The sequence below is a fragment of the Motacilla alba genome, chromosome 3 (assembly GCF_015832195.1).
Source record: "Motacilla alba alba isolate MOTALB_02 chromosome 3, Motacilla_alba_V1.0_pri, whole genome shotgun sequence".
NCBI classification, from domain to species: domain Eukaryota; kingdom Metazoa; phylum Chordata; class Aves; order Passeriformes; family Motacillidae; genus Motacilla; species Motacilla alba.
Window position 1 is genome coordinate 77479830 of NC_052018.1, and position 24880 is coordinate 77504709.

Consider the following 24880-nt stretch of genomic DNA (forward strand, 5'->3'; position numbering starts at 1 on the left):
GATCACTTACTGCCAACAACACACTCTGTGCTTCCCTTCTTTAAATGCCTGAAGCAAAGAGTTTCCAACTGTAGCAGGTGCTTGAAAGTTTCACCTCTTCCTTCTCAATATCATGAAGAATTTCAGGAAGAATTTCTTCATGGTTGGGGTTGTTAAGCATTGGAATGGACTGCCCAGGGAGGTGGTGTAGTCACCATCCTTGGACGTGTTCAAGAAACTGGATGTGGCATTTAGTGCCATGGTTTAGTTGACAAGGTGATTGGTCAAAGGTTGGACTTGATGATCTTAGAGGTTTTTTCCAACCTTAATGATTTTGTGATTCTCCTTGGAGGCTGCAATATTTTGCTTAGCAGGATCAATTGTGTGAGCCTGCAGACTATCCTTGATCTGCAACTGCTGCTGAGGTAAGCATATAACTGACTGAAGCTATGAGGCTTGCAAGAGATTTATTGATGAGATGAGTAAGTCAAGAGCTACAAATAATTTTTAAAAGCCTGCAAGAAATGAGCTGAGGTCTAAAGACTAAATGCTGGTCAAAACTATGTGATGTTAAAATGAAGTTGCTCCTGAGCATTTTATTTATAGAGTGTTAAGAGGCTAATCTCAACAGATCCATCAACAGCCTGGATCATAACCAAATTTCTCTATTCAAATTCTTCACCACAGCATTTTCACTGTGAGCAAGCCGTGTGCTGCAACGGTAGCTGTGTGGTCAGCTGGCTGTGACCTGTCAGCTGACCTACCACAGGAAGTCAAGACCATGGTTTTGCTAATGCTTGCTCTTTGCCCACAGAAGTATAAGAATGAAGTGTGCTTCTGGCCCTCATTCTAGTTTGGAAACCAGTGCTTATTTCTCTTGAGTTTACAACAGTAAAGAGGATGGTTTTAAGAATTGTTTAATCTCCACAGATTTACTATTTGCTATTGCTACTGGTTGTGCTGGAAAACAAACCTGCAGGATGCAAACCTGGGCAGGTATCATGTAGTCCCAGTGCAGTTTACAGTCAAATTACTACAGAGGAGTAGGCAGCTGTCAGTTTTGTGTTAGGGAAGTCTATGAAATTACTTTCATCTTGAAGGCTTATGCTGAAGGGTGCAATAACTTGAATTCTGTAGGACATCTTATAACTGGGTTTTAAATCAGAGTGTGTGCTACATATGCACACTCCCCACCCCTGTTGTGTGGGGAGATGGGATAAGAAGACTAACACGCGTGCCAGTTTTTCAGGTTTGAGCTTTGTGGTGGGTTTTTTCCTCTCTTTTTCCAGATGAGCGCTGTCCTCTTTCAACAGCTTAATGATTCTGGGAAATGCAACTTCAAACCAGACTATTGTAATTCAGGTGCTAGATCCTACCTTAGCAATCTGCTGATTTGGAGATTGCTCTTCAGAACATTTAGTCTTAACACGTACAGCTTTCTAACCAGAGAAAAGTACCAAATCCACATACATACACAGACACAAACACACACACACTTAAAACTAAAGTGTTTATTGCATGCTAATGTTACCATAATCAGTGCTGGCAGAAATGACCCTTCCTCATTGTGGTGTAACCAGAAAAACACATAGTGTCTTGGAATTCCTTCAGTCTCAGCCAGCTGCTGCCTATTTGAAGGATCCCCAGTCTGGGAACCGATATCTCTGTGCTGAACACCAATATGTTCACTGCAGCAATGTAAACATGGCCAAAATTCAAAACCCCAGGTGCGTGAAGAATTTCAGTATAGAGTATTTTGTGAGAGATTTTTGTTTGAGATTTAATCAACACACACACACCTACTTCTTTCCTTAAATGATCATGACAAGCCTCGGGAAAGGAGCGTTATTGAACAAACTTGGATGCTTGGCTTCTGTCCTCACCATTGCTGTTGCTGGCAGACATACTGAAATGATGCAGTGCATTTAAAGAAGGCTGAATATTTCCTCACTGGCATGTAGAGGAAGTTTCCACAGAAGTCATACAAAAGAAAACACTGAGCACAGAGATCCGTTCTGCTGTGGCTGTGCAATGTTCATCGAAATGGCTTACTTGTGAGAAAATAAATAGTGCCTTATAACACCTTTCAGCTAAGAAAACAGGGCAACGGTTGGGTTTAAAAGGATGAGGTATGGGAACACTCCTTGTGGCCAAATGTGGTCTGTGACAGTCCATCAACACTTGCTGTAGTTGTCATCTTTAGTCTTCTGTGCTTCAGGGTGACCAATCAGCTATCCTGCAAGGAGAAGAAAATAAGCATTTACATGCTGGCAGAGATGGTCAACAAAAGCACGAGGCTTTGGAAGCATAAACATCATGGATGACAGCAACAGACATCAGATCAATTCCCTGCCCTGGCCTGGACTCCTGTATTTGTCAGAATGGGAATTGTTGAGATTATCTCATGGAGTCCTGAACTGTGCACTGCAAAGGTACAACAGCACAGAAGGGGGCCAGATCTCCACCAGGCTATTTTAATGGTTTTCAAATGTATGTGCTTTATAGTACCAACTACTAAAAAGCACATACGCCAGAACCCAAACTGCCAGTTACAGTGTCACAGTACACGTGTAGTGCAGTGCAGAAAACAGGGATCTGTGGATGATTTAGCATTCTTCTGAAAGCAACTCTTGTGCAAGAAGCAATGACGAATTTGAATGAAAAAGCACCCTGAAATCCATCAAATAACCTTATGAGACTTCAGACTGTAGCAGATTTTAAACTGTCTTGGCATCTTCTGGAACTCACCTCAGATTCTTGTGTTTCTGGGAGAGTTTCTATTCCATTGTGATCCTGTAAATCTTGTGGGGCCTCGGCTTCTAGCTCTACATCAGCCTGCATGCTGGGCTTTTCATTCTCCCACTTTGCAAAGCCTTTGTTCTTCCCAGCTTTTCCGTGGAATTTGGACTTCATTTTGGGGAAAGTGTGGGAACCTGAATCATTCCAACCTGGCTCATGCCAGAGTGGTTCTGTCTGTGTTGCTTGGCTGGTGGTCACCCGCTGCAGCCGCACAGAAATTTTCCGTGAAGAGCCAGTGACAAGGGTGATAGCTCTGCCATCAAGGTCCTGGTGTTCTGCAGCAACACTGGGAAATTCGAATACTTCATCTTGGACTGAAAGAGAGGGTGGAATTGTTTTGTTTAAGTATTCTGCTTCAAGGTCTTTACAAAAAGTTAACAAACATGGGGGAGGGTGGGGAGGTAACCCCTTGTATGAAGCAGTGCTGTAACTATCAATATCCATATGCTGCTTGGAAACTGTTTCTGACACTGTGCACAGATCTTATTGCCTCACCATCTGCATGCTCAGGGGATAAAGGTGCTAGAATTATACACTATGTCTCCTTGCTCCTAAGTGACAAAAAGGAGAAATATAATTTCATTTCTTTTCAGCTGGGATAGGGGTGCCAGTAAGGAGGATAGTGAGCCTTAGACAGGACATTAAAGCCACCACTGGGGAAAAGAATGTTGTAATCTGAGGACTGAACATAAGCCATAGTGCAGCAAAAAGGACAGGTGCTGCTTTGTGTGATGATACAAATGAAAAATTAAAAATGGCAGCAAGAACACTGGCCATCAGAGAGGATTCCAGAAATGGGTTAAAATAAGAGGAAAACTGTTCTCACCAGGAGGCAGAGATGGACTGCTAGGCAGAGACCCATGGTTGCTGCCTACTGAAGTTCCTCTGGAAAATTTCCTGCAAGCCAGCACAAGCAGGTCTCTGCATTGCTTGTGACAGTTGGCACCGCAATCTGTAAAAAAATAAATTGTCAAGTCATCAAACGGAAAGCCACAACTATCTGGTAATCCCTCAGGGCTATTAGCAGGCAAATACCAAGAAAGAACTTTGAAGGAACAAAAAGTTTGATGGAAGTTGTGAAGGATGTTACAGAAATGGATAATTTGGTGTGAAGGGCATTACAAAAAAAAAAAAGGATAATTTCCATGACAGCCATTAGTAGAAAAATGGCAGCAGAAGAAAAGAGGGAAGATGATATTTTAATCATAAAATAGTCTCAAGGAAGAGATGTGGAATGATATGATCCTGTGTATGCCCTACATAAAACTTCTGCTCTACTGCATGAGTCCCACCAAGAGGGAGGGTTATTATTTGGCTGGCTTTTATTTGACCCAGCTGGACCCGTTATAGTAAACAGGTTTGGTTAGAAGACACCAGAGCATCCATACCCTGAGCGTCTGGAAGGACTGCTGGAGGTCAATGTAGACTACCATAGGTTAAAAGTAGTCTAAGTAGCTCAGTAAGCAACATTAGCACATGAATGAGCTCTGTGGAAGTGTATCATCCACTCAGAAAAGACTTTTTGAGAACCTGCACTCCAAGCCTCTGCTGGGATCTAAATCACTTTGACAGTCATGACTAGGTACATCATCATGACTAGGTACATTTATCTGAAGTGTGGCTGGAGTATGGATCTTATATGCAAGAAAGGGCTGAAGGGTGGAGGATGTGCCCCAAACACAATCTCGCTCTCCTCTGTATCCTTTTCCGTTGTTTAAAAATTCCCATCTCCCTTATTTCTCTTCTGCTGCTCCACAGCCCAACATTTTGTTCTAGGTGAGCATTGTCAAGGTTTATTTAATGAATTTAAATATCAAGCATTTATGGCTCTGCTGTAGGAACCAATCTGCTCAGGCAGCAGTGCTGGCATGATGGGTGAGAGTTCTGCTTTCTGCCAACACCTTGTTCATATGACTAATGCAGTCCATGCCCAGCTCTGGCCTTCTCTGCCTCAAAGGTAACACGTTCCTTCAGACACACTAAAGATCTCTCTTGAAGTGCAGGACTCCTATCACTTGCAGACCACGCAGTCTAACTTTGATCTCATTACTCACAGTGCTGGGGTAAGCAGCAGACCGGGAAAGAAGGAGCTCCCTCCCTCCCTCCCCCTACTGTGTTCAAATAGAGGATGACAGCTCTGTGCTAAAAGCAGAGTTCATCCCTAATGGGTGTCACACTGCAGTGATGCTGGAACACAGAGCAGCCTCGTAGCTGCTGCAGCAAAAGGCAGGCACCCTCACACTTGTTGACCACTGCAGGATCTGAGTGAGCAGCTCTTTTCTCCTACTTTCATGGTTCATCGCCTGTAACTTTGACTTTACAGAACCACTTTTGCTCAGTCTCCACTGGGCCACAGCTACAGGCAGTGATGCAGGACAGAAGCTCAACTTTCAGATCTCAGATTGAGTTTACAGGTTGGTGTGACAAAACTTTACCTTTCTTTCTTCATCCTACCAATAAAACTATAGACTGCAACCAGCCCTTTCAAAGCTTCTAAGATGACAGTAATCAGGAATATCTGAATTACATATGTTGATTTAGCCATGGACATTTTTCCCATCCCACTCTGAGGAAGAGAGGTTTGTGGCTAGAGAGAGAGACGGGAGTATGGCGTATCGTAAAAAAATAAATTACTGTGGATTCTTTATCCTTCTCCTTGGAGTCTGTGTGAAAAGAGTACAAATGTGAATCTTCCCGTTTGAATAACTGAGATGCAGCTGCAGCTATGAAACTCAACAGTGCCCTTTAGCCAGAGTTGGGCTGCTTGAGAAATAAACAGGTCCAGGATTTAAAAGCCAATGAGGACCATTATAATGCCCTTTTTGGTCTGACCTGCTTAATAGGGTACAAGTAATGCATAAGAAATTAAGTATTTTATGAAGGCAAAGGAGAGGGATGAAAGAGCTCTAGCATTTTTTTATTAGTTGAATGTCTGAAGAAGATCTTGCAATGAGATCTGATGGGCAGTCTAGGAATTAAATATTTCTCTATTTCTAGCTCAGCCACAACTAAATTGCATGTAGGCTTCACTACAGGCACATGGATGTGCATGTATGTACAAACTGTTGCCAGCAGACGTTTTCCTGACCTGAGTCTCAGGGGATATATTTCAGGATCTCTCAGTATTAGGATAAGAACACTTGGTTTTCCAATTTACAAGGTCTTTACTGGTAGAAAGTTACAGCTCATGGAGTCAGGGGCTGCTTTGGACCTTTATCTCACAGAATCCGTGCATTCCTACTGCATTCTAATGTAGTAATGTGCATTCTAATGCAGTGAGACTTCATAGTGTGCCAGCAGTCACTGCTCATGGACAATAAATACCAAATGTAGATGCAAGATGTATTTGAACACATGCCATTTTAGTTTAACATATGGTTGACTAACTTGTACTACAACCCACCACCCATAGCTTGAAAAAAATCCTTGTAGTATTTATTTACCTTTACATTTGTAGCCTTGTTTGATTATACCCCAGAGCTGCAAAGAAAGACAAAAGAACAAGGAATCAGAAAAGAAAGCTGGAAGGAAAACAACCTCACAATGAGGAAGTACCAATGGCTACAAAAGCACAAACAGGATACAACTGCTCTTAACACCCTTCCTGTCAGGCAGACCTCCCCCTCTAGTTGTGATAAGACTTGTGCGGCTTCCCCCTTACTTCTGTTACTTACTTGTAGTAATGGGACTACCAGAGAAGGAGAGACACAGATGACTTTTGCTTCCAGGAATGGGTTAAAACGTGCTATCGCATCAAGCTCAGTGAAAACAACAGAGCACATTCTGCTTCTAGGCTCCCTTAATGTTATCTGCAGGAGAATTTCCTGCGTACATCCATTCTCCAGACACATCACTGACCCATAACATTCAAACAGCGCAAAAGAAAACACTACTGGGGATAAAAACTAGGTTCTTGGTTCCCATACTGGTTCCCAGCACACCTAGCCATAGCAATCTGAGTTGTGTACCTGCCTTTTTCAACTTAAAAAAACCCCAACCCAAACAGATGAAGAATGAAACAGGCAGAAAAGCCACTAAATTACATCTTTGCCTTCCCTCAGAAGCTGTTCTTGTTGACATACATTTGCAACTACCAAATGCTAAACGTCCAAGGGCCACTGTGTGTGGTCCCACTTTTGGGAAGCTTTCACTGCCACATGAGCAGGATTGCTTGGAAGCAGGGAAACTCCCTAGTAAATTGTTTTCTATGTATTCAGAAGCACTGTATCTACAGCCATGGCATTATAAAAACAAGCATTTCCACTCTTGAGAGGCAGTGAGAGGAAGGGGCAGTTTTTCTAACTCTAGCATAAAAGGAAAAAATTGGGGACTCTGATGTTATTTTTCCTGAACTCATTCACCGGGGAGGGTGAGCACATCCAGGCAACTGAAACTGCGTGCGGCTCCTCGCCAGATTTATAAGTATCCATGCACAGAGAGCAGGGGATGAATATGGTCATTAAAGAAAGGTTCAAAAGGAAGAGATGAAGATCATTCTGAATGCAAAGGAAAGAGTAAAATAAACAGAATGGAAAGATTCTGGGTGGAAAAAAAAAAAAAAAAAAAGCCACCCCACAGACTGCACAAAAGAAATAGCAAGCAAAAATGGGGCTCTGGAGAGAGCAGAAATAGATTAGCCAAGGTAGAAGAATGGTGAACAAAATAAAAGAAAGGACAACAGTGGAAGCTGGGTCCACAGAAGGCCTGTGGCTTATTCTTTTCTTGCAAATGCCATATATGTACACAGCGAATACAGTTGCTGTGCTCAGGCAGTGCCAGGGGAGCACCCCAGTCCCTCTTGAAAGAGCAGAGATGACCTATTTTCCCAGATTTCTTTTACAGGATCCCTGTAAGAAACATGGATTGTTACTTATTTCATTTAAGCTCTAATCTGTTCCCACTGAAGACCTCTCTACTCCTCACCTTCTTATCTCTGCACCTTCCTCCCACTCAAATTTGGCACCACTGTTGTGGTTACACACGGCAGTGGAAGCTAAGCTGAAGTGTCATGTCATGAATTCTGACCTAAAGCTTTGAATGTGTCTGACACAGCTTTGCTGCAAAGCTGGCTTGAGCCGGCTCCAAGGTAAGAGGATCTGTGCAAATTCAGATTATAAAGCTTAGCAGGACGGCCAGTCACCCACCTTGCCACGTGGTGCAACTCAAGCTTTGGGACGGAACTGCGACTGGCCGTGGGCATATCAACTTTGTGCTGCTTAATGGCGTTAGGTCTTAGCTTGACCTTCAACGTTTGTAGCGTTCTAATGACTGTGTGCATTGCACTGTCATGTCAATTCATCCTGCTGCATGGTCATGCACATTATTTTGACTGTGAATCAGTGCATCAGTTTGAAAATAGGTTTCCACCCGTGGATGAGTAGCACTGAAATGCAGAACAAATATGCAGCAGATTCTGTAGTTGGTTCCTGTCCTATCAGTCCAACTCATCCACAGAACAATGCCAATGACTTCAGTGAGCTGACAGGAAAAATGACCTTATTTCCATTTCCTGTACAACCCCTTACTCATTTGTATTCCTGCACTGAATGTAATCAGGGAGACGTGAAAAAATCTAACAATGGCCAATTAGAAAATTGATGCAGGAGAAAAATATCTGCAGGAGAGGACATTTCAGGGCAGTCCTTGGGCCTTGCTTTGCTGTGGAAGCCTTCCAAACACTCACTGAGTGTCACGAACGCAATGACGTCTTCCCAAGGCAGCCTGGAACAATAGGCTCAGGCCGGTGGCTGCCCCTGCCCCGCGGGTCTGCCGGAGCTGTCAGCTGGAGACCCACCAGCACACTCCTACGTCAGCACTGACCATGTCACGCCAGTGCTTCTGCAGCTCTAGCGGAAATAGGCGGAATTCCTTCTTGCCCGTGGCATTAATCAGCAGCAGCGGTTGCGATAGGGGCTTCAAGCATCCGAACAAAACTGACACGTCGCAAAAGAAGCGAGTGGAAGATGGGAGCATGGGCTAGAGCAGGAAGGCCAGGGCAGGCCTGAAAGGAGGCACTTTTTGCGCTTCGCAGGGCTGCTGTTGTTACTTTCAACTATGAAGAAATATTGCTTAGTGGAAAAGATTGTGGAATAAACTTACTGCCGAGTGCAGAGGCAGATCTGTTCTGGAGAGCAGGGACAGGGTCTGAGTTTACAGCCTGTTATGTGAGCCACGCACAGGCAGAGGCCATGGCCCTCTGCCCTTACTGCCTTAGCTGTCTAAATGTGGACATTTGATTTCAGCCAAGTGTGTCCATTAAAGTAACTTCTATATCAGAGTAATTCTTTACTACATTTGGTTTGAAGTGGAAAACTTAGAGAAGGTTTACAAGCAACACAAATGTCCACAAAACCAATCCTTTCCCAGATATGTAGAGAACACTCAAATAAGTGACATCTGATAAGTTATGGCTGAGAGAATAAGCAAATTAAAAAAACCTCCAATTAATAAATTCTAAAAATTCTTATAATACAGAGCTGCTGGAAGAGCTTTTGATTTTTAACCAAATTAGAAGATCTCTTAATTCAATAGGGGGAAAATTAGGGCTGTTACAGCCATTCAGAGAATTATGAACATATCTATGTTGCCATGTGCAATTTCCTGAGAGAGAACAGCTTTTCCCTCATCTACATCTCTGCTCCAGACATCTATTTTCCCTTGAGCTTGTTTACATGGGAAATCAAGCCAAATTAAAGAACTTAAGATAAATCAAGTAAGACCATTCATATAGTTTCTAACACCCTTTAGCTAATGCAATTTTTTTCCTCCCCAACAGAAATTCCTACAAATGGCAGTTTTCAGAAACCACTAAATCAAAACTGGATCGCACAGCTACAGCATGAGTAAATGTTTTGTGCTTCTTAATGCCATGAGATATAATTTGGCCAAGACACTTTAGCAATGTATGGAGCCAGTTCCACCTCATATACGTTAAAGGCTAAAAGTTGTTTTTAAGATATGTTATTATGAAAATCATACTTACAAATCCTGCACAGTGCTCGCAGAAAGTTGGTTTAAGATAGGTCATTTCCTGAAAGTTATGAATAAACCCAGGTCCCATTTTACACTGAAACTGTGATTTAGCTCTCAGAAAGTAAGCCATCATTTCTTCTTTGCTTATAAGACCATCTCTGTAAGGGAAATAAAAAGTAGAGTAGATCTGTCACTGCTCATGGCACTGAAAAATTTGTGTTTTTCTCATTGCAGAAAGCATGCAGCACACAAAGAACATCCTTTGAAAGAGCTGCAACAGTCCTGGAGGGAAGAAAACCTTACAGCCTTTGTGGTTCTTATCTTTCTTTAAACAGCAACACTGAACCTTGTTATCTCACCTGTTAGTGGTATGAGAGCACAGAGCAGGCCACTAAATGAAGGAACCTGACTAACTGCTCACACAGAACAAGTGGTTATGCCTCTGGCTGGCCACCAGCCTTCACAGTCAAGGAGATTCTGGATAACATGAATAATCAAGCCCAACTGGCTAGGAAATTGATGTTTTTTATACCTTCTAGAGTATTTGTTACCCCCTCTCTGCTACATGCACTCATTTCCCATGTGCTGTACAGAACTTATTTGTTTCATCAGTCTGATGCCTGGTCTGGATAGAGTATCTCCACTGTAGTTTCTCAGTACTCGGGTTTTAACTCAGTCCCAGCAGGAATTTGTATTAAGCTATTACATAAAGGATTTTTAAATTACCAGGTAAAGCAGGACTCCAACCTAGGACTTAAAGAACTGACTAGAGTATAAGAATTTAAATGATAACAGAATTTGGCTTTCTTGTCAGGCACAAGAAATTTGGGAGCCGCTGTTTCTTCAATATATGTATTTTCTGAATTTTTAAATTGAGGAAAAGGGGGAAAAAACACCACAAAGATATCTCCAAGCTTACTGGTCTTTGTCCAGTACACAGAAAGAGTCCAAGAAGGGGAAGTTGGCTGCTATACTCTCAAAGTCTTCCTGAGATATATAACCATCATGGTCGTGATCGTAGTTCCTAAAGACAGACTGGGGAAAAAAAAATATATTATTGTACTATTATCTAGCTTATCCTGAGTCTATACCAGAGTCTTCAACAATATAATTACATGTAAACTAATATTTTATTCAGCTATTCAGATGCTCTGTTGCATCTGTTTTATTCCTTTTATTTTCCTTAGTATTTCAATATATATATTATTGGACTCTGGGAAAAATGGCTGATTTTTAAAGGAAACTTGACATCAGCATTTATCTAGTGATGACCCTCTACACATCTTCACACATAATTATTCTTGCTTTATTTTTCTTCTTTGATGGAAATGTCACTAAAATTCTGCCCCAGGTGATGCCATATTCCCTTTGCTTCATTAAGTATACTTTTTAATCATGAAAAAAACAAAACCAAAACCAAAAACAACAGCAGCTTTCCCCTGAGTATTTCAGATGGTTTGGGCTTCATTTTTCTTCTAGGTGGTCACCTCTTCTCTGCCACAGTACTGTTTCAATCTATTTTGTTTACTAATATTTTGACACGCCAACCATGAGCAATTTGTGTCTAACAACCGTTCTCTTCCATCAACACACTCCAACCCACACTAAGTAAAAACAGACATGGGATCAAATTTAAAGGTCACATACAGTGATGGGTGCCCTCCTTAGCTGCTAAGGAGTCACTGTGTTCTGCCTCCCTGTTTGCAGAGATGTGCACATAGTGTTAAAGCTACGTGCGATGCTGATGGGAAAAACACGAGTGTCGATGTCAACATGGCTATCTAAGAGGCACATAGTGAAGTACAGGCTCCTCCATTAGATGAAAATGTTGCTGATAAAGACATTACAGCAATCTACCGAGACCCATGAAAGGCGTCTGTAGTGTTCCTGTTTTAACAAGAACCTGATGAAACCCATTTCTATGAAATGACTGAAACCAATGACTGGCAGACCTCAAAAAAACATCATAAAGATGGAACTAAAACAAAAACCCAAGCAGTATTCAACACTTTTTGTAACAAAAACAATGGCTAAAAGCACAACTCAAAGCAGCAAGTAAACAACAAATACTGGCAAAGTGAAAACAGTTGTAGAGTGGTGTGAGCCTTTCAGTAAGCTGTATCCATAAAAGCTCCAAAACCAGGTCTTAATCCTGTCAAACTCAAATCACATGTCCTGAACCAGGCCAAAATTGTGGAAAGGAAACTGCAACTCCCTCAACTATTGGAACAAACATAAACTCCCACCCGGCACATTCTGGAAAGATTAAGGAATTGTGACAGACTTCCTATTTAGCAAGCTATCAAAGAGAGGTTTGGATGTGGAGTATTTTTTATCAACACATATGGCACTGTCAAAAGCAATTCAGGAACAGCATGTGCATTTCTGGCATCCCACATTAGGAGAAAAATTAAACTTTTTTTAAAAAAGGTACCAAAAAATGTACAAAAAAAGGTACGTACAAAAAGTAAACTACAATATATATTTGAAATCTGGGTGAGAGAACCGAGGAGTTTGTTTAGGTTATCTTAACAATATAACCCCAATTAGTGATCTGTAACACAAACAAAATCAGAATTTAATAGTTTCTCCCAGAGATACTTATTAATCTGTAAAAAGGAGAAAGAAAAGTTCCGTCTCTCCAAAGGAATCTGGAGGTGTTTAGCTTTGTTTACATTACCTAGCACAACGCATCACCTTCTAAACTGGAGCTAGAAGATCTCAGCTCTAGTTCTGTGTGACCTCATGTCCACATTTTTAAAGTGACACCAAGACAACGCTATCTTTACTACACATTACATGCTCTGGACAGTAAACTAACAGCAAGTTGAAAACCAGAAATAGAGTTTCCTGAAAAATTAATTGGACCTATGAGACCTTGTTTCTGAGTTGCTTTCTTTTCAGCTGTCTGTTACCAGACATGAACTGTGTCTTTAGTTTCTGCAGCTAGAGCTGCAGAAACTAAACTTTGCACTCCGAATTTATATTTGCTAGACAAACATATTAAACAGCAGCCAGGTTTTGGATGCTTCTGAAAGTCTGCTCCTTTGCACCCAGAAACCTGTTTACTAGTCCCATTGCTGATTGCAGGAATAAAATAAATATTTCTGAGTGTATCAGTAACGGCTCAAATTTGTTACGGTATGTCTGAAATTCACCCCAACCATAACAATCTCATTATAAGCTTGAAATTGATTATAATGATGAAAATATCAAATCTACCATTTTCTTAGACCAGCGTAATGTTCCAAATACTTACATCCACCAGTTTCCGGATGTGCTTGTTGATGACTGTAGGGTCAGGTTTAGGTACCACTCCAGATGCCCACTCCAGTGGCACTACTGGCTTGTTGGGGGTGGTTGGGGAGGTAGGCTGCTGCGAGATGGATCAGAACACAAGGAATTTAAAATCTGAATTAAGAAGTTGAATTTCCCGGTAAAAAGCAGCTCAAAATGTCAGAGCTACAATGGCCAACTGCTGGAGTACACGTGCTGTAAAAATGTGCTTGGCAAAACAACAGGCAAGGTTTTAAAGGGCTGCTTGTCTTTACTAACAGATTCAGTCAGGCTCTGTGCTCCACCTCACAGCTTCACTGCCACCACCCAGGGAGCTAAGAAGCAAAGCCAAGCAGTCTTTCCTCACCGACATCTCGAGAGAGTTCCACAGCAATGAGACTTGAAGGAAGAGGGAAGGGAAGGAGGGTCTGTAGGGTTAGTGAACACAGTGGGTGTCAGAAATAGGTAAGCCCAGAAACCTGCTTTGCTCCTCAGTAAAACCTCCGAGGAGTTCACCACAGTCCGCTCCCAACTCCTTGCTGGAGGGACCACGCCCAGAAGCCACATGAGGGTCTGCCTCAACCAGAAAAAGTTCATGCTCCTTCTCTGTGTGCCACCAGCAAGACAGTAGGATGCAGAAGAAGGGCAGAATTGTGTTCAGCAATCCTGCTGGTTTCCAGCTGAGATGTGCCAGGATGCACAGCTTAATTCATCTAGGCAGCTTGAGTAGAAAGGCTCTAACCTTTGACTTGTTCTGCAGATAATACCAGTCAGACTATTTTATTTTAAAAACATCTTGGTCTTGACAGAACAGTAGCTGACAGCTCACTGGATGCACAGACTTCACAACCTGACTTTTCACACCGCTACAGTGCTTTGGCAGTAGCTCTGGAATGCAGCTCGGATTCTTATATAGGACAAATCTGAACGCATTTTTAGGTCAGGATTCAAAAAACCCCAGTTTGCATGGACAATACTGCAAGACAAACTGGCCTTTCCCTGCATCTGCCACTGGACATGTAGCAGGTGAAGCTGTATCAAGCAGAAAAAATTCAGAGTGTTTTGGATCAGAAGGGAGAGGGTCCACAGTCTCAGAAGGCCCCTGTGTTAGCTGATGAGCAAAGAATCTGGGTCTCAATTGTCTCCCTCTGAATTGGTGTGACTTGAAAGGGAGACAATTAAGACATGTAAAGATGTTACACGTGTCATTGTGTATAGCAATGGTATAGTAGACTTTGACATCCAGATGAGAAATGGTCACAGGTTCGTATTTTACTGAGTTTGGTTGGAAAAGAAAAAAAGGATTTTTTAGTGGGTTGCTTTATTAGTTTGTCTTTTCCTTTTTCAAGTGTTAGAACATTAGCTTTTATCAACACCTTGATAGATTTTGAGCTATACAAATGTACACAAGTAAGTTTGGGAGGAAAACACCCCTATATCAACAAAATTCAATTTTCATAAGTATAGTGAACCTGAACATCCAGCTCTATCTGCCAAAAGCGTGCGTATTACAAGTGTCAGTGTGGTGCCAGACTACCAAGACCTCACAAGGAGCTTTTAACATCTGCTGGTCTGAGTGAGCAGTGGCAGAAAGAGACTGAATCCACTGGAGCCTTCCCCTTCCTTCTGGGCTATTTCATTTGAAGTCTCATTCAATTTTTATGCTTTTTTGACGCGTTGCAATGAAATCCTCATGTTACTGACCACTAGCCAAAGGGAATTATTTGTTCTTCTATTGTGTAGGCACTCATAGACTCAAATGAACAATGGTGATTTTATTTATGTATTTGAAATGCATCCTATGAGGAAAGGTGCTAACTGGCTGTCCAGAGACTACCAAGCTGAATTTATTAAACATTCCAAAACACTGTATCTGGCCATGCAGTTTGTGATTCAGACTGTATCTCCCATTTATTTCACCAGCACAGGGACCATGGTATTGTAGACTGAGAAAGCATTTTCAGATGTTTCCAAACATCTATGTATTTTGGCATCGAAGTGAATTCTACTGAAAACAAAACAAAAAAATTACCTAAGTGCATAATCAGTGGTATATTTGCACCAGTCAGAGTTGTCTGCTGGATAATAGCTGTATTAGTGAAAACTCCTAACAGAAAGGTCACAAATGGTTGTGGAAAAGCAGGACACTGTGACAAGGAAGTGCTATACTACAGCTGGTGGTCATTCCTCAGAGTCTTTTTAAGGCTGCCATACTGACTGAAGGGTCTCCTCCCAGTTTCAGCAGAAGGAAAGTCTTGCTCAAGTCCCTGTTGACAGCAGACTGATATGCTAACAGATCAGCTCCACTTTTGCCTCAAAAATGATTGCAGCAGCATGAGGCATTTCCTCCATGGTGCACCTGCATGGGAGTGGTACCCACATAACAATAAATCAAGGAGCAGTTGGAATGACATAACTGTGCAGTCACGTTGCCTTTGACACATTTTTCCACATACAAAAGCCCTACGGATTCTTTCCCTTGTAACAGAGCCTGTGTGCTTTGGCATTCCATCAAAGAGAAGTCAGCTTCAAATAGTCCAGCTCCTGTCGATTCAGCTGCAGCTTTTCACCCATCAGGGTGCTGCAATAGCTCAATGTCACCGGCTATTCATTGATCCTTATGCAGAAGTCTCCCACAACTGCTGGGCAATGTTAAAGTTCACAGCATTGTTTATATTGCTTTTGTCCTGCTTAAAGCTCAGGCCAGAGATCAAAGCAGCAATGTGATAGTTTTCTTCATTTACAGTAGCGGTCTGTTAGTCCTTCCACAGCATAGGGTTGTGACATTTCAACTTGGCTGGCAGTAAGAGAGCATGAGGGACCCAGAAGGACTGAAATAAACAACTGTTGTGGTCAAATCATACCCAACAAGGACTGGAGACTCAGTGATGAAATTTCAAATGTTCAAGCCGAGCTAGTATTGACTGTAGAAATATTAATTAGCTTCCTTATCATTTCTCATAATAGGTTATTGGGAGCACACACACATAGTCCTCAAACCGGTCTCCAAGAGTGATTACCAATTTTAAACCCCAGAGAAGCCTTATACTTGGAAATTAAAGGGTTCTGCTTCCTTACTTGCTTTTAAGAATGCTTCAAAACCTTAAAAAGCAGTGGAATGCATTATCTCAGACTCCTGGGCCCTGCTCTCACCCCCTGTGAAGCATTTCCAGCTACTGTCAGCTTCTGCCTCTGTCAGACTTGAGAGGGCTCAAGTCTGAGAGCATCACAGGCTGTATATGAAAGGTAATAAGAATGTTGATACACTGAAGAAATGCTCAGAGGAAAGCAGAGTCCCCAATCTTCGGCAGCTGAAGAAAGTGAATAATTAATACTTGAAGTGGAACTCAACTATTAATTATGAGTAATAACATTGAGTAATAACTATTAATTATGAGGTTTATCTGTATCCTTTTACTTTCAAAAATAAAGAAAAATGCATGAATGTAGCATTATCTTTAGTTGCACATAACCAAATAAAGATTAATATCTATTCTCATCTGTTTAAACATTGCTTGAGAGCCCAAGGTGCAGCCAATTACACCTAAGCAAACAGTTTAACAGTTTAAAAATACTACAGTAATTATTTGCCTTGCCTTATACAAACCTTTTAACTCAGTGTTGTTTGATGTAACTGCACCAGATCCAGAAAATCAGCTAAGGGTCACACAATAAATAATTGATATAAACTTAGAATTGATTATATCTCTAAAGCAGAACTTTGCTTGCCAGGACTTGTAGAGGTTTTGTTGAAAAATAATTAACAGTGACATCTGGCATGTTCCATTATTTATTTCTTCCAATATGCACTAAAATAAAAGTGCATATTGGGAGAAATAAATAAAACCTAAAAATAGTTGCTGTGTTTTCTACACAAACATAACACTAAAAAACATTATATACATATGAAAAAGGAAACACATTAACTGTCACTTAAAAATTAAACTAATTGCATGCAGACAAAATAAGCAATGTGGCAAAATTCAGTGAAAGATGACGTACAGATTTGGAGTTCCTTGGCTCCAGCACCAGCGAGAGCTTGTAGATATCATCCTCAGTGTGGTAGAGGTCCAGGGACAGCTATATGTAGGAAAGAATGGAAAACAGTAATATTTACTAGACTGGGTTGGATATGACAGGCTTTTGAGCTGAGATTACCTCCTACTGAAGGTAAACACAACGTTTTGCTGCTCTGAGTTCAGGAGACATGCCAAAGCCTCCTGCAGCTGCTGGGGAAGTGGATTTGCCCAGAGTGAACACAAGCCAGGCTGGTGAAGAACACGCTGCTGCTCGTGTCACTGCACTTGAGGGCTGGCACAAGCCTCACCCCGACCCCACGGGCGAGAGGGGCTGCATGCACAGAGGGACATGGGCTCCACAGACCACCCCTACACAAACCACTTTCTTCTAGCAGCTTAATGCTCATGAGAGATCTCAGAGAAACAGCCTGGTGAATGCAAAGACTTCAGGACAGTAGTTGTTGAGGGGCTAGGCTGGAAGGATTTCAGATTTTGTTCTGGTCAAATTTTGTTCCTCAAGAAGGGTCATAGTAGTGCAGCTCTGCTACTCCTCCTCCTTGGCAGTGATGAAGGAGAAAGGTAATTAACACTGTAGCTAATGTTTGACAATGAGAGGAAACAAACATTGCATGTTTCCTGTGATCATGTTCCTGCATTAAGTGGCTTTGAAGGATTGACACGATTTGAAGTTACCATCCACCTTGCAAATCCCCAGTTAAGCTAAGATTGAGTTAAAAGGATTTTTTTGCTGTTCCCAAGCAGACAGATAGAATTACTACTGACTAAATGACTGTGACAGAAGGTTATTATTAGAGAATCTGAAGTGCCAAATAAGTAGCAAGCAGTGACACCTACTGCAAAACCACCTCTAGGAGCCACTCTCTTAAGCACAATTTTGTGTGATGAGTAAGACACAAGTTGTGCCCTTTCCCAAGATAGGTTCCCAAAGCAAACACATGGCTTTAGAGAAGTCTGGAGATCACATTATTCATTTTGTCTAGCTGAAACATTGCTGATTTTTGCACTTTGTAATTAAGGGCACCGTGAAAGGCTGTGCATCCTGCAGGTTCCTTTACCCAGCCAGCATGCTGCTGTCACAGGCTTAGGTAAGGGCCTGTCCTAAAGACAAAATTGAACCAGTAAGTGCTATAATAAATATTGTTCGTGTGGTGAGATGTTCAGTGACTGTATCCTGAGGCTCCTTGCTGGCATAACATAAGCAGCACTCAGGTGGAGCTCATGATGTTACCAGGTCAGACTGGGAGAGCAGAAATGGTAGTTCAAAAGGTGTTGTCTGGCTCCTGTGAAAGAGCACAGTTTTCTCTGCAGGCCAGGTGAGCCAGATGTGGATTTGGGAGTGGAAATGTATTAGTATTTATTGAGCAAGCTTGTATCTCTCCCTCCCTGAATTATATGACCTTATCTTAAGCAGTGGATATAACTTCATTAGGCACAATGTGTAAGCATGCATTGAACAAGGTATTGTCTAGGTCAAAAGCTTCATACATTAGCACAAAAATTACAAGCATGCTAATTATGCAGTTATGTAAGCATTCCTTTTCTATTTTATTTACAGTTTTGCTGTGACAAATAAAGTATAATAAGGATTTTCCTAGAATAAGCTTTACAGTGAGTGGTAGTTTCTATTCTAATTTGACTATCATTGCTGTCCTTTTTTTTTTTCTGAGCAGTTTGGAGGGGCATTGAGAAAGGTAGGGGAGTGATCAGAAATGCATGACTTTTTTTTTTCTTTTTCTTTTAAGTGGAACTTACTGAACACAAATTAGGGAGGGTGACTTTCAATTTGATTGTTTAGGTAGTTCTCATTCTCTTCACCAGATTGTACAAATGCCTGGGACTTTCCAGTCATTTGCATATAGTCTCAGAACAAGCTGGATAAATAGATACTGAGAGATAAAAATAGCAAAGGAAAAATGGTGGCACCGAATAAGTTTTAACACAGTTCATATGAATACACTGTGGTCTAGCTGAGAAACTGAGATCCACTTCCATTCCACAGAAAGTGATGAAACATGTACCCACAGGTTTTTATTCACATTGTGAAAAAAAACCCAAACCAATGCACAGCAGGTAAGGTTAAGCATTCTTACCAAATATAAGTTTTCTAAAGGCAAAACATTAAAGCTGTTTTTCCTCTCTACTGCATGGCCAAGCTTGTGTTTGGGTCCTCTTTCACTGCATCTTGGCTCCACCTGGTACAGAACCAGGTACAAGGTTTGGTGCAGGTGGAGCAAGCGTGGCCAGTAAGTGAGGAAAAGAGGAATAATCACAGACTAAGAGCTATCATGCACTGAGAAGTGAGTCCATCTCCACGTAATGTACTCTGGCTCACTGGCTGGTGAATTGTGACACATTTACTTCTCTTGCCCATGTAACTCAGATTCATTCACACAGCCCAAGGCAGGACTTGCATCCCTCTCAGCTTTTGTAGTCTCCTGTGCCAGTAAAGCTGGCATGTGTCCCTGCTGTCCATACACCAAAACTTTCCCTTGTTTGTGGCATGCTAACTTCCATGCAAAATGCTGGCTTCTTTCAGCTGCTTGCTCAAAGCTAAAATTCCGTGAGCTACAAGCTGACTTTTTATGCTTGCAAAAAGATGAGGTGGGGCAGAGGGGTGTGGGGATGGATGAAAGCAGACTCTAAGTTTGTGTGCAGACATTTAAGGCATGAGAAGACCAACTTTCCAAACTGTTGACCATTCAACAGCTACCACTGAAACCAAGAGTCCTCTTGTTCCCCACGAACCCTTTTGGTCTACACTCAAAATAGCATATTTAAAATGCCTGTAAGCCCCTTGAGGAATTGGCCTGAAGTTTACTACCCACCTCTCACCCAAGCATTTAACCCAAGTTCTTACTCCATAGCTCTTATCAAAGTCTCCCCAAACATCACCATTTCCAAAAAACTTGAAAGGCATCATTTCTCTTAGAGCAAATAGGACTTTATCCTGAGGAAGAGAAAAACCAGGCCAAATTCCCACATGCCCATGAAATGCCCATTTTATCTTTCTGTGCAAGTTGTTGGACTAGCAAACCAGTGCCCAACGATTGACTTGTCAAGCAAGCACAGGCCAGGCCCTTGCTAAGTGTGGTGTAAAAGGCAACACTGCAAGGGAGGGAGGCCAGGCAAGAGATTTACACGTTGCTTATCAGGACAAGAGACCAATTAAAAGCTTGCCCAGATAAAAGCTGCTCAATGGCAAAAGAGCAGAAGGGAAGAAACAGATGGGTCAGCCAATTCACACACAACTGGAAAGCATTCTAAATGAATTTGTATTCATTTACTAGATTTGAAAAGGAGTTTCTCTGAATAAGGTAAAGATGGAAAAAATTTTTGCAGTTGACATTAGAGAGATAAGACCTAGCAATAAAAGGAGTTGTTAATTCTTCACGCTCTGAAAACTGAAGATGATGTAGGCAGCAGGGGAGGCTGAATCTGCTAACAGACCATTTGCACATAGCAAGGTCAACTGTTTTTAGTTGTCAGTTCTTGTCAGCTTTGGGTTGCAACCCTTTTTCTGTCCTCTTTCTCTGAACCCAGCCAATGATTTAAAACTTTCTTTTCAACAAAAAGATAGACAGAAACATTTAATATGAATCCATTATTTCTATTTAAGAGACTAGCATTAAAAAAAAAAAAGTATTCATATACACTGATAAAGACAAAATCTACATACAGGAAGAAAAATGAGAATATTCATATTATGGTATGTGTCAAAATTCTGATCCAGAAACTTTTGATAGAAATGTGTTGTTTTTTCCCTTTCCAGAAGTCACCATTTTAAATCAATACTCCCACACAAACCTACTTGATCCACAACTAAACTTCCAGTGACTGATGTGAAGACAGAATTATCCTAGAAAGGTTTTAGGTTCCCTACACCTGTCTACCTTATTTATAACCCTTGATCAGGTCTGGAATCAACACTGCAGAACGCAACTTCATTTTTTACAATCAGATTGGCTCAACTACAACAAAGCCAGCAGGGTTATATTATGAATGAATGCATCAGAGTATCACAAGTGAGAAAGTACTCATCATGTATTGCATTACTTCTCCCAGTAAATGGAGTGCACTGAAAGAAATACAAAAATACAAATTAAACCCCTGTCATTTTGCTGAAAACAAATAAAACAAGGAAAAAAAATTAAAATTGAAAAACAGATACGCTATGTGAGCTCAGGCTGATACAATGATGAATATATGAAGACCTGCAAGGTCTTAAAAAAATTTTAAGCTTTCTGCTCCTTTTGGGAAACAGGCTGTCACCAAGAAGAGAGAACAGCTAATGAAAGTGGTAGCAGCAGTTCAGCTTCCATCTCTCACTTCACATTGTCTAATTTCTATTCTTTTGGACTCACTTTTTTATTGCTCAGTTCCCTAAAGCCTGAGGTGCCACTTCCTCCTGTTCAAAGCTAAGCTTGTAAGAAATGACCAGGAAGAGAAAGAGTGTCACAAGAAAGCAGCTCTCAGTCACTACAAAAACAAAACAAGACAATAAATATCTACCTTTATAGTTCAAAATTTCAGTTAAGGGATTGTTGCAGGGTTCAGCATCTGGTGCCTGCTCTTTCCTGTCCCACTAATCAGGATTAAGGCTTGTTCCCAGATTGTTTCAAACAAGGCACAACTGGAGGAGGTTTTCCAGTATCCACAAACTTTCCCAGTCCTCATTACAATGAAGGCATACGTATATCCACACCAGCTTGGTTTCTCCAAGCTCAGGCTCATATTTGTCAGCTTCCTTAGTGTAAGGCTCTGTACCTGATCAGTCCCAGTATAAATCCATCACATTTTTATTTACTGGATAGGAAGGTTACTGTGTCACTTGGAAAGCACAGAGGAGCAAAACCAGAATGATGCTCAGGCTGGAATTTCTCTCATGTGTTGATGCCAGCATGTCTCCCAGTTGTTCCAGAGGAGACATAAACCTCCATTCTAAGTAGTCAGAACTGAGTTTTACTTCTTCTAACATAAATACAGCCCTCCATCTGTCATTCTTAAAAGAGGTAATTTATAACAATCCTGTTTCTGCTTCCAGCCATCCCATACAGCTGTACTAAAACTCTTTGACTTTCTTAACACCTCATGTGAACTTGTTTCTGTTTTGTGTTTTTTCCCTTTTATTTTTCAAAACTGAGATAAAAATATGCACTTAACTTTATAGTTATGAGTATTCCTACTGACACTCAACATTTGAATCACAGCAGTGAATTGAAACATGTTCAATACTTACTGTTAGCAGGTTAATTAAATCCAAATTAGGCTCTAAATGATGAGAAGCAGTTTGCAGGGAAACCAGTTCACTCAAGGTGATGGAAAGCTGCTGCATTTTCACTATGTTAACTTTGTTTTCATCTATCCAATCAGGAAAAATGACATGGACAGCAATCAAGTCTTTCAAATGGACTCCTAAAATAGGAATTTTGAAGCCAACACAGTCAGCAAAAGCCTTGCGGTAGTTGCAGTAGTTTCCATTGGAAGAGACCAGCTCTGTCATTTCGTTCCAGTCCTACAAATAGCCAGAGAAGCAAGTCCCTGTGAAATCATTCATTACATTTCCTTAATCTGTTTTAAATGAGCACAACTCTTGTCAGGGTGTCGACAGTGTTAATTTCCTCTCTGGCTTAGGCAATCAACCAGAGGATCTCTGTGAGCTTATCCTGCTCCATTGAGAGGAATGCAACCAAGTGCCTTTCAGGATGCTCTGCCATGATCCAAATATTGTGCTGGTGAGACACCTGCACTGCAGAACCCATCAAACCTCAAAGAGGTGATGTTCACCTCAGTATGTCTGTAGTCTGAAGCCCATCATACCTTTGTGACTTCCGAGGACAGATGAGAATGAGTCTCTTTCAGGCGAGAAATAGAGCTGTGGCTTAGACCTCCCACCACTGCCATCAGTGTGTTAAAGTTCTGGAGGTGAAGGAGCTTCTGCAGGAGAGATTATTAATGCATAATTAAATATTAATGAAATAAAAGTAGCAGCTACTTAATGTCACACACAACAAGTTCAAGGAGACAACCCATCCTGGCTAAAGCACAAATCAATAGACCAGGGCACATAACTGAATGGTTCAGCATTTTGCTTTTTAATTAGCGAAGGTCCAGAAGAAGCACACAATAGTGACAGTTGCCAAGTGGAATACAATAAAGAAAAAATATTATAAGGTTATGTCTGCTAGTTAAAATATGCAGGCACACCACACCTGAACAAATAACCTCTAGTGATGTTGAGCAGTCTATTCACTGAGGAGCTAACACAAAGAGCATCAGCTGATTTGTTTACTGTAACCTCCATTTATATTCCTGCTTTGTACTGGAAGAAAAAGACTCATCTGCAAGACGTACCTGTGCAACATTAATAAACTTTGTGATTACTTCTGCTCTTTGCTGGGGTGTTGGTTTGCTGAGAACCATGAGCTGGACCCATTTAGAGATACCATTAAATAAAGCAATAGATCTCTCCAAAGTAGGATTGTTTTCCAAGCAGCCATGGATCACATAGCTCTGGTAATCTGTGAACTAACAGAGAAAAGACACTTTCAGTAAAACAGTGGACAAACTGGAGAATCAAATTGAAACTTTGATACTTTTCTTTCTAAAGCTTCTCGTGTTTAGAAAGTGACCATGATTCAGGGTCCACAGAGCCTGCTGCACAACATCTCCTCCTTAAAATCTTTTTGCTGTTGTTTTGGTGTGGCTTTTCCTTAAATGTCAAGTTACAGCTTGTTTGTGTGTCAGGAAATACAGAAGCCTGCAAGATGAGTGTGATTGCTACTTCCATCTTTCCCATAATTTGCTCAACACATTTTCTTCTGTGTAGTTATATTTGACACCTTCAAGCCACGGTACTCTAAAGCATCCCTGAATGTTTGAAAAACAGTTTTCAGCTGTCCCTTAAAGGGATGTTTTCAGTAATTTAGAACATCATTTTAGCTTGTGTAGGGAGTTGCTAGCAATCCAGACAAGATGGGTTTAGCTGATCAAAACCAGCCTGCTAGAAAAACATGAGGGCATATACTCTAACACAAAAGATGCTTGTCTCCTAGCTGCAGATAGACAGTATTTCAGTGTTCAGATAATTAAAATTTTTTTTGTTATAGTTAATGCTGCCCTTCCTTCTCCTCCATTTTTTTAAACAGGTAAAACCAAACACAGGATTCAGACTATTCATATTCTACTATTACATATCTTTGAGAGAACAAGGGGTACAAGATCAATTAACTCTCCCTGGTTGCAGAGAATCATCTGTGACAACAAAATTCAAGCTGAACAATTAACAGATAAGCTAGAAACCACAAGGAAAAAGAAGAAAATTCATTGCAGGTTTGAGTTTTCTTCCTGGAATCCCCAAAGGAATTCAAATGCATCTTAAATCTAATTAGAAATCCATGCCTTTTTCTTGTCCTTCTCTTCTTCTTTGAGTTTAGCATTGCACGAATCACAGTAGGGTGTTTTCCTATGAGTTGAAGTCTAGAGTAATTAACCTTTGAACATTATTAAGCGACATCAAAAGTGATTCTATTTAGACTGCTGTCAGCTCCTCATTGATCTCTTTTTCCTTCCTCCCTTGAAACAAACAAAAAACCTCATACATTTCTCTTAGTTGGGGAGTTTGATTTCTCTTATGCTTCTGAACACTTAAAAAAAAGTCTCATTTGTCATATTGAGAACTTACTGCTTCCATTTGCCACCTGATACAGTAACATCACGTGACCCTTTCATATGGATATTTGCCAGCAGAATCCAGCATTTCTTTTGGCATTTGCCTTACTCATTTGGGTTTTTTTAGCTTCACCTTTAGTTTTCAT

The 24880-nt window shown here is 41.1% G+C and overlaps 1 protein-coding gene across 6 annotated transcripts in view; it reads right to left on the reverse strand.

The window, feature by feature from the left end:
* Positions 1 to 1475: 1475 nt before the first annotated feature.
* The window catches only part of RASGRP3 (RAS guanyl releasing protein 3), a 58964-nt gene continuing 35559 nt past the window's right edge, over positions 1476 to 24880 (reverse strand). For 5 of the 6 annotated variants that reach the window (XM_038131115.1, XM_038131111.1, XM_038131114.1 and 2 more), the window contains 11 exons: positions 23418 to 23591; positions 22884 to 23000; positions 22303 to 22578; positions 17029 to 17106; positions 13010 to 13126; positions 10670 to 10785; positions 9761 to 9908; positions 6222 to 6258; positions 3605 to 3730; positions 2728 to 3092; positions 1476 to 2215 (listed from right to left, as the gene is read on the reverse strand). In XM_038131115.1, coding sequence (XP_037987043.1) covers positions 2207 to 2215; positions 2728 to 3092; positions 3605 to 3730; positions 6222 to 6258; positions 9761 to 9908; positions 10670 to 10785; positions 13010 to 13126; positions 17029 to 17106; positions 22303 to 22578; positions 22884 to 23000; positions 23418 to 23591 — 1563 coding nt within the window. In that variant the 3' untranslated portion in view covers positions 1476 to 2206. The remainder of the gene's footprint in view (positions 2216 to 2727; positions 3093 to 3604; positions 3731 to 6221; positions 6259 to 9760; positions 9909 to 10669; positions 10786 to 13009; positions 13127 to 17028; positions 17107 to 22302; positions 22579 to 22883; positions 23001 to 23417; positions 23592 to 24880) is intronic. The other variant, XM_038131113.1, reaches the window with a different exon arrangement.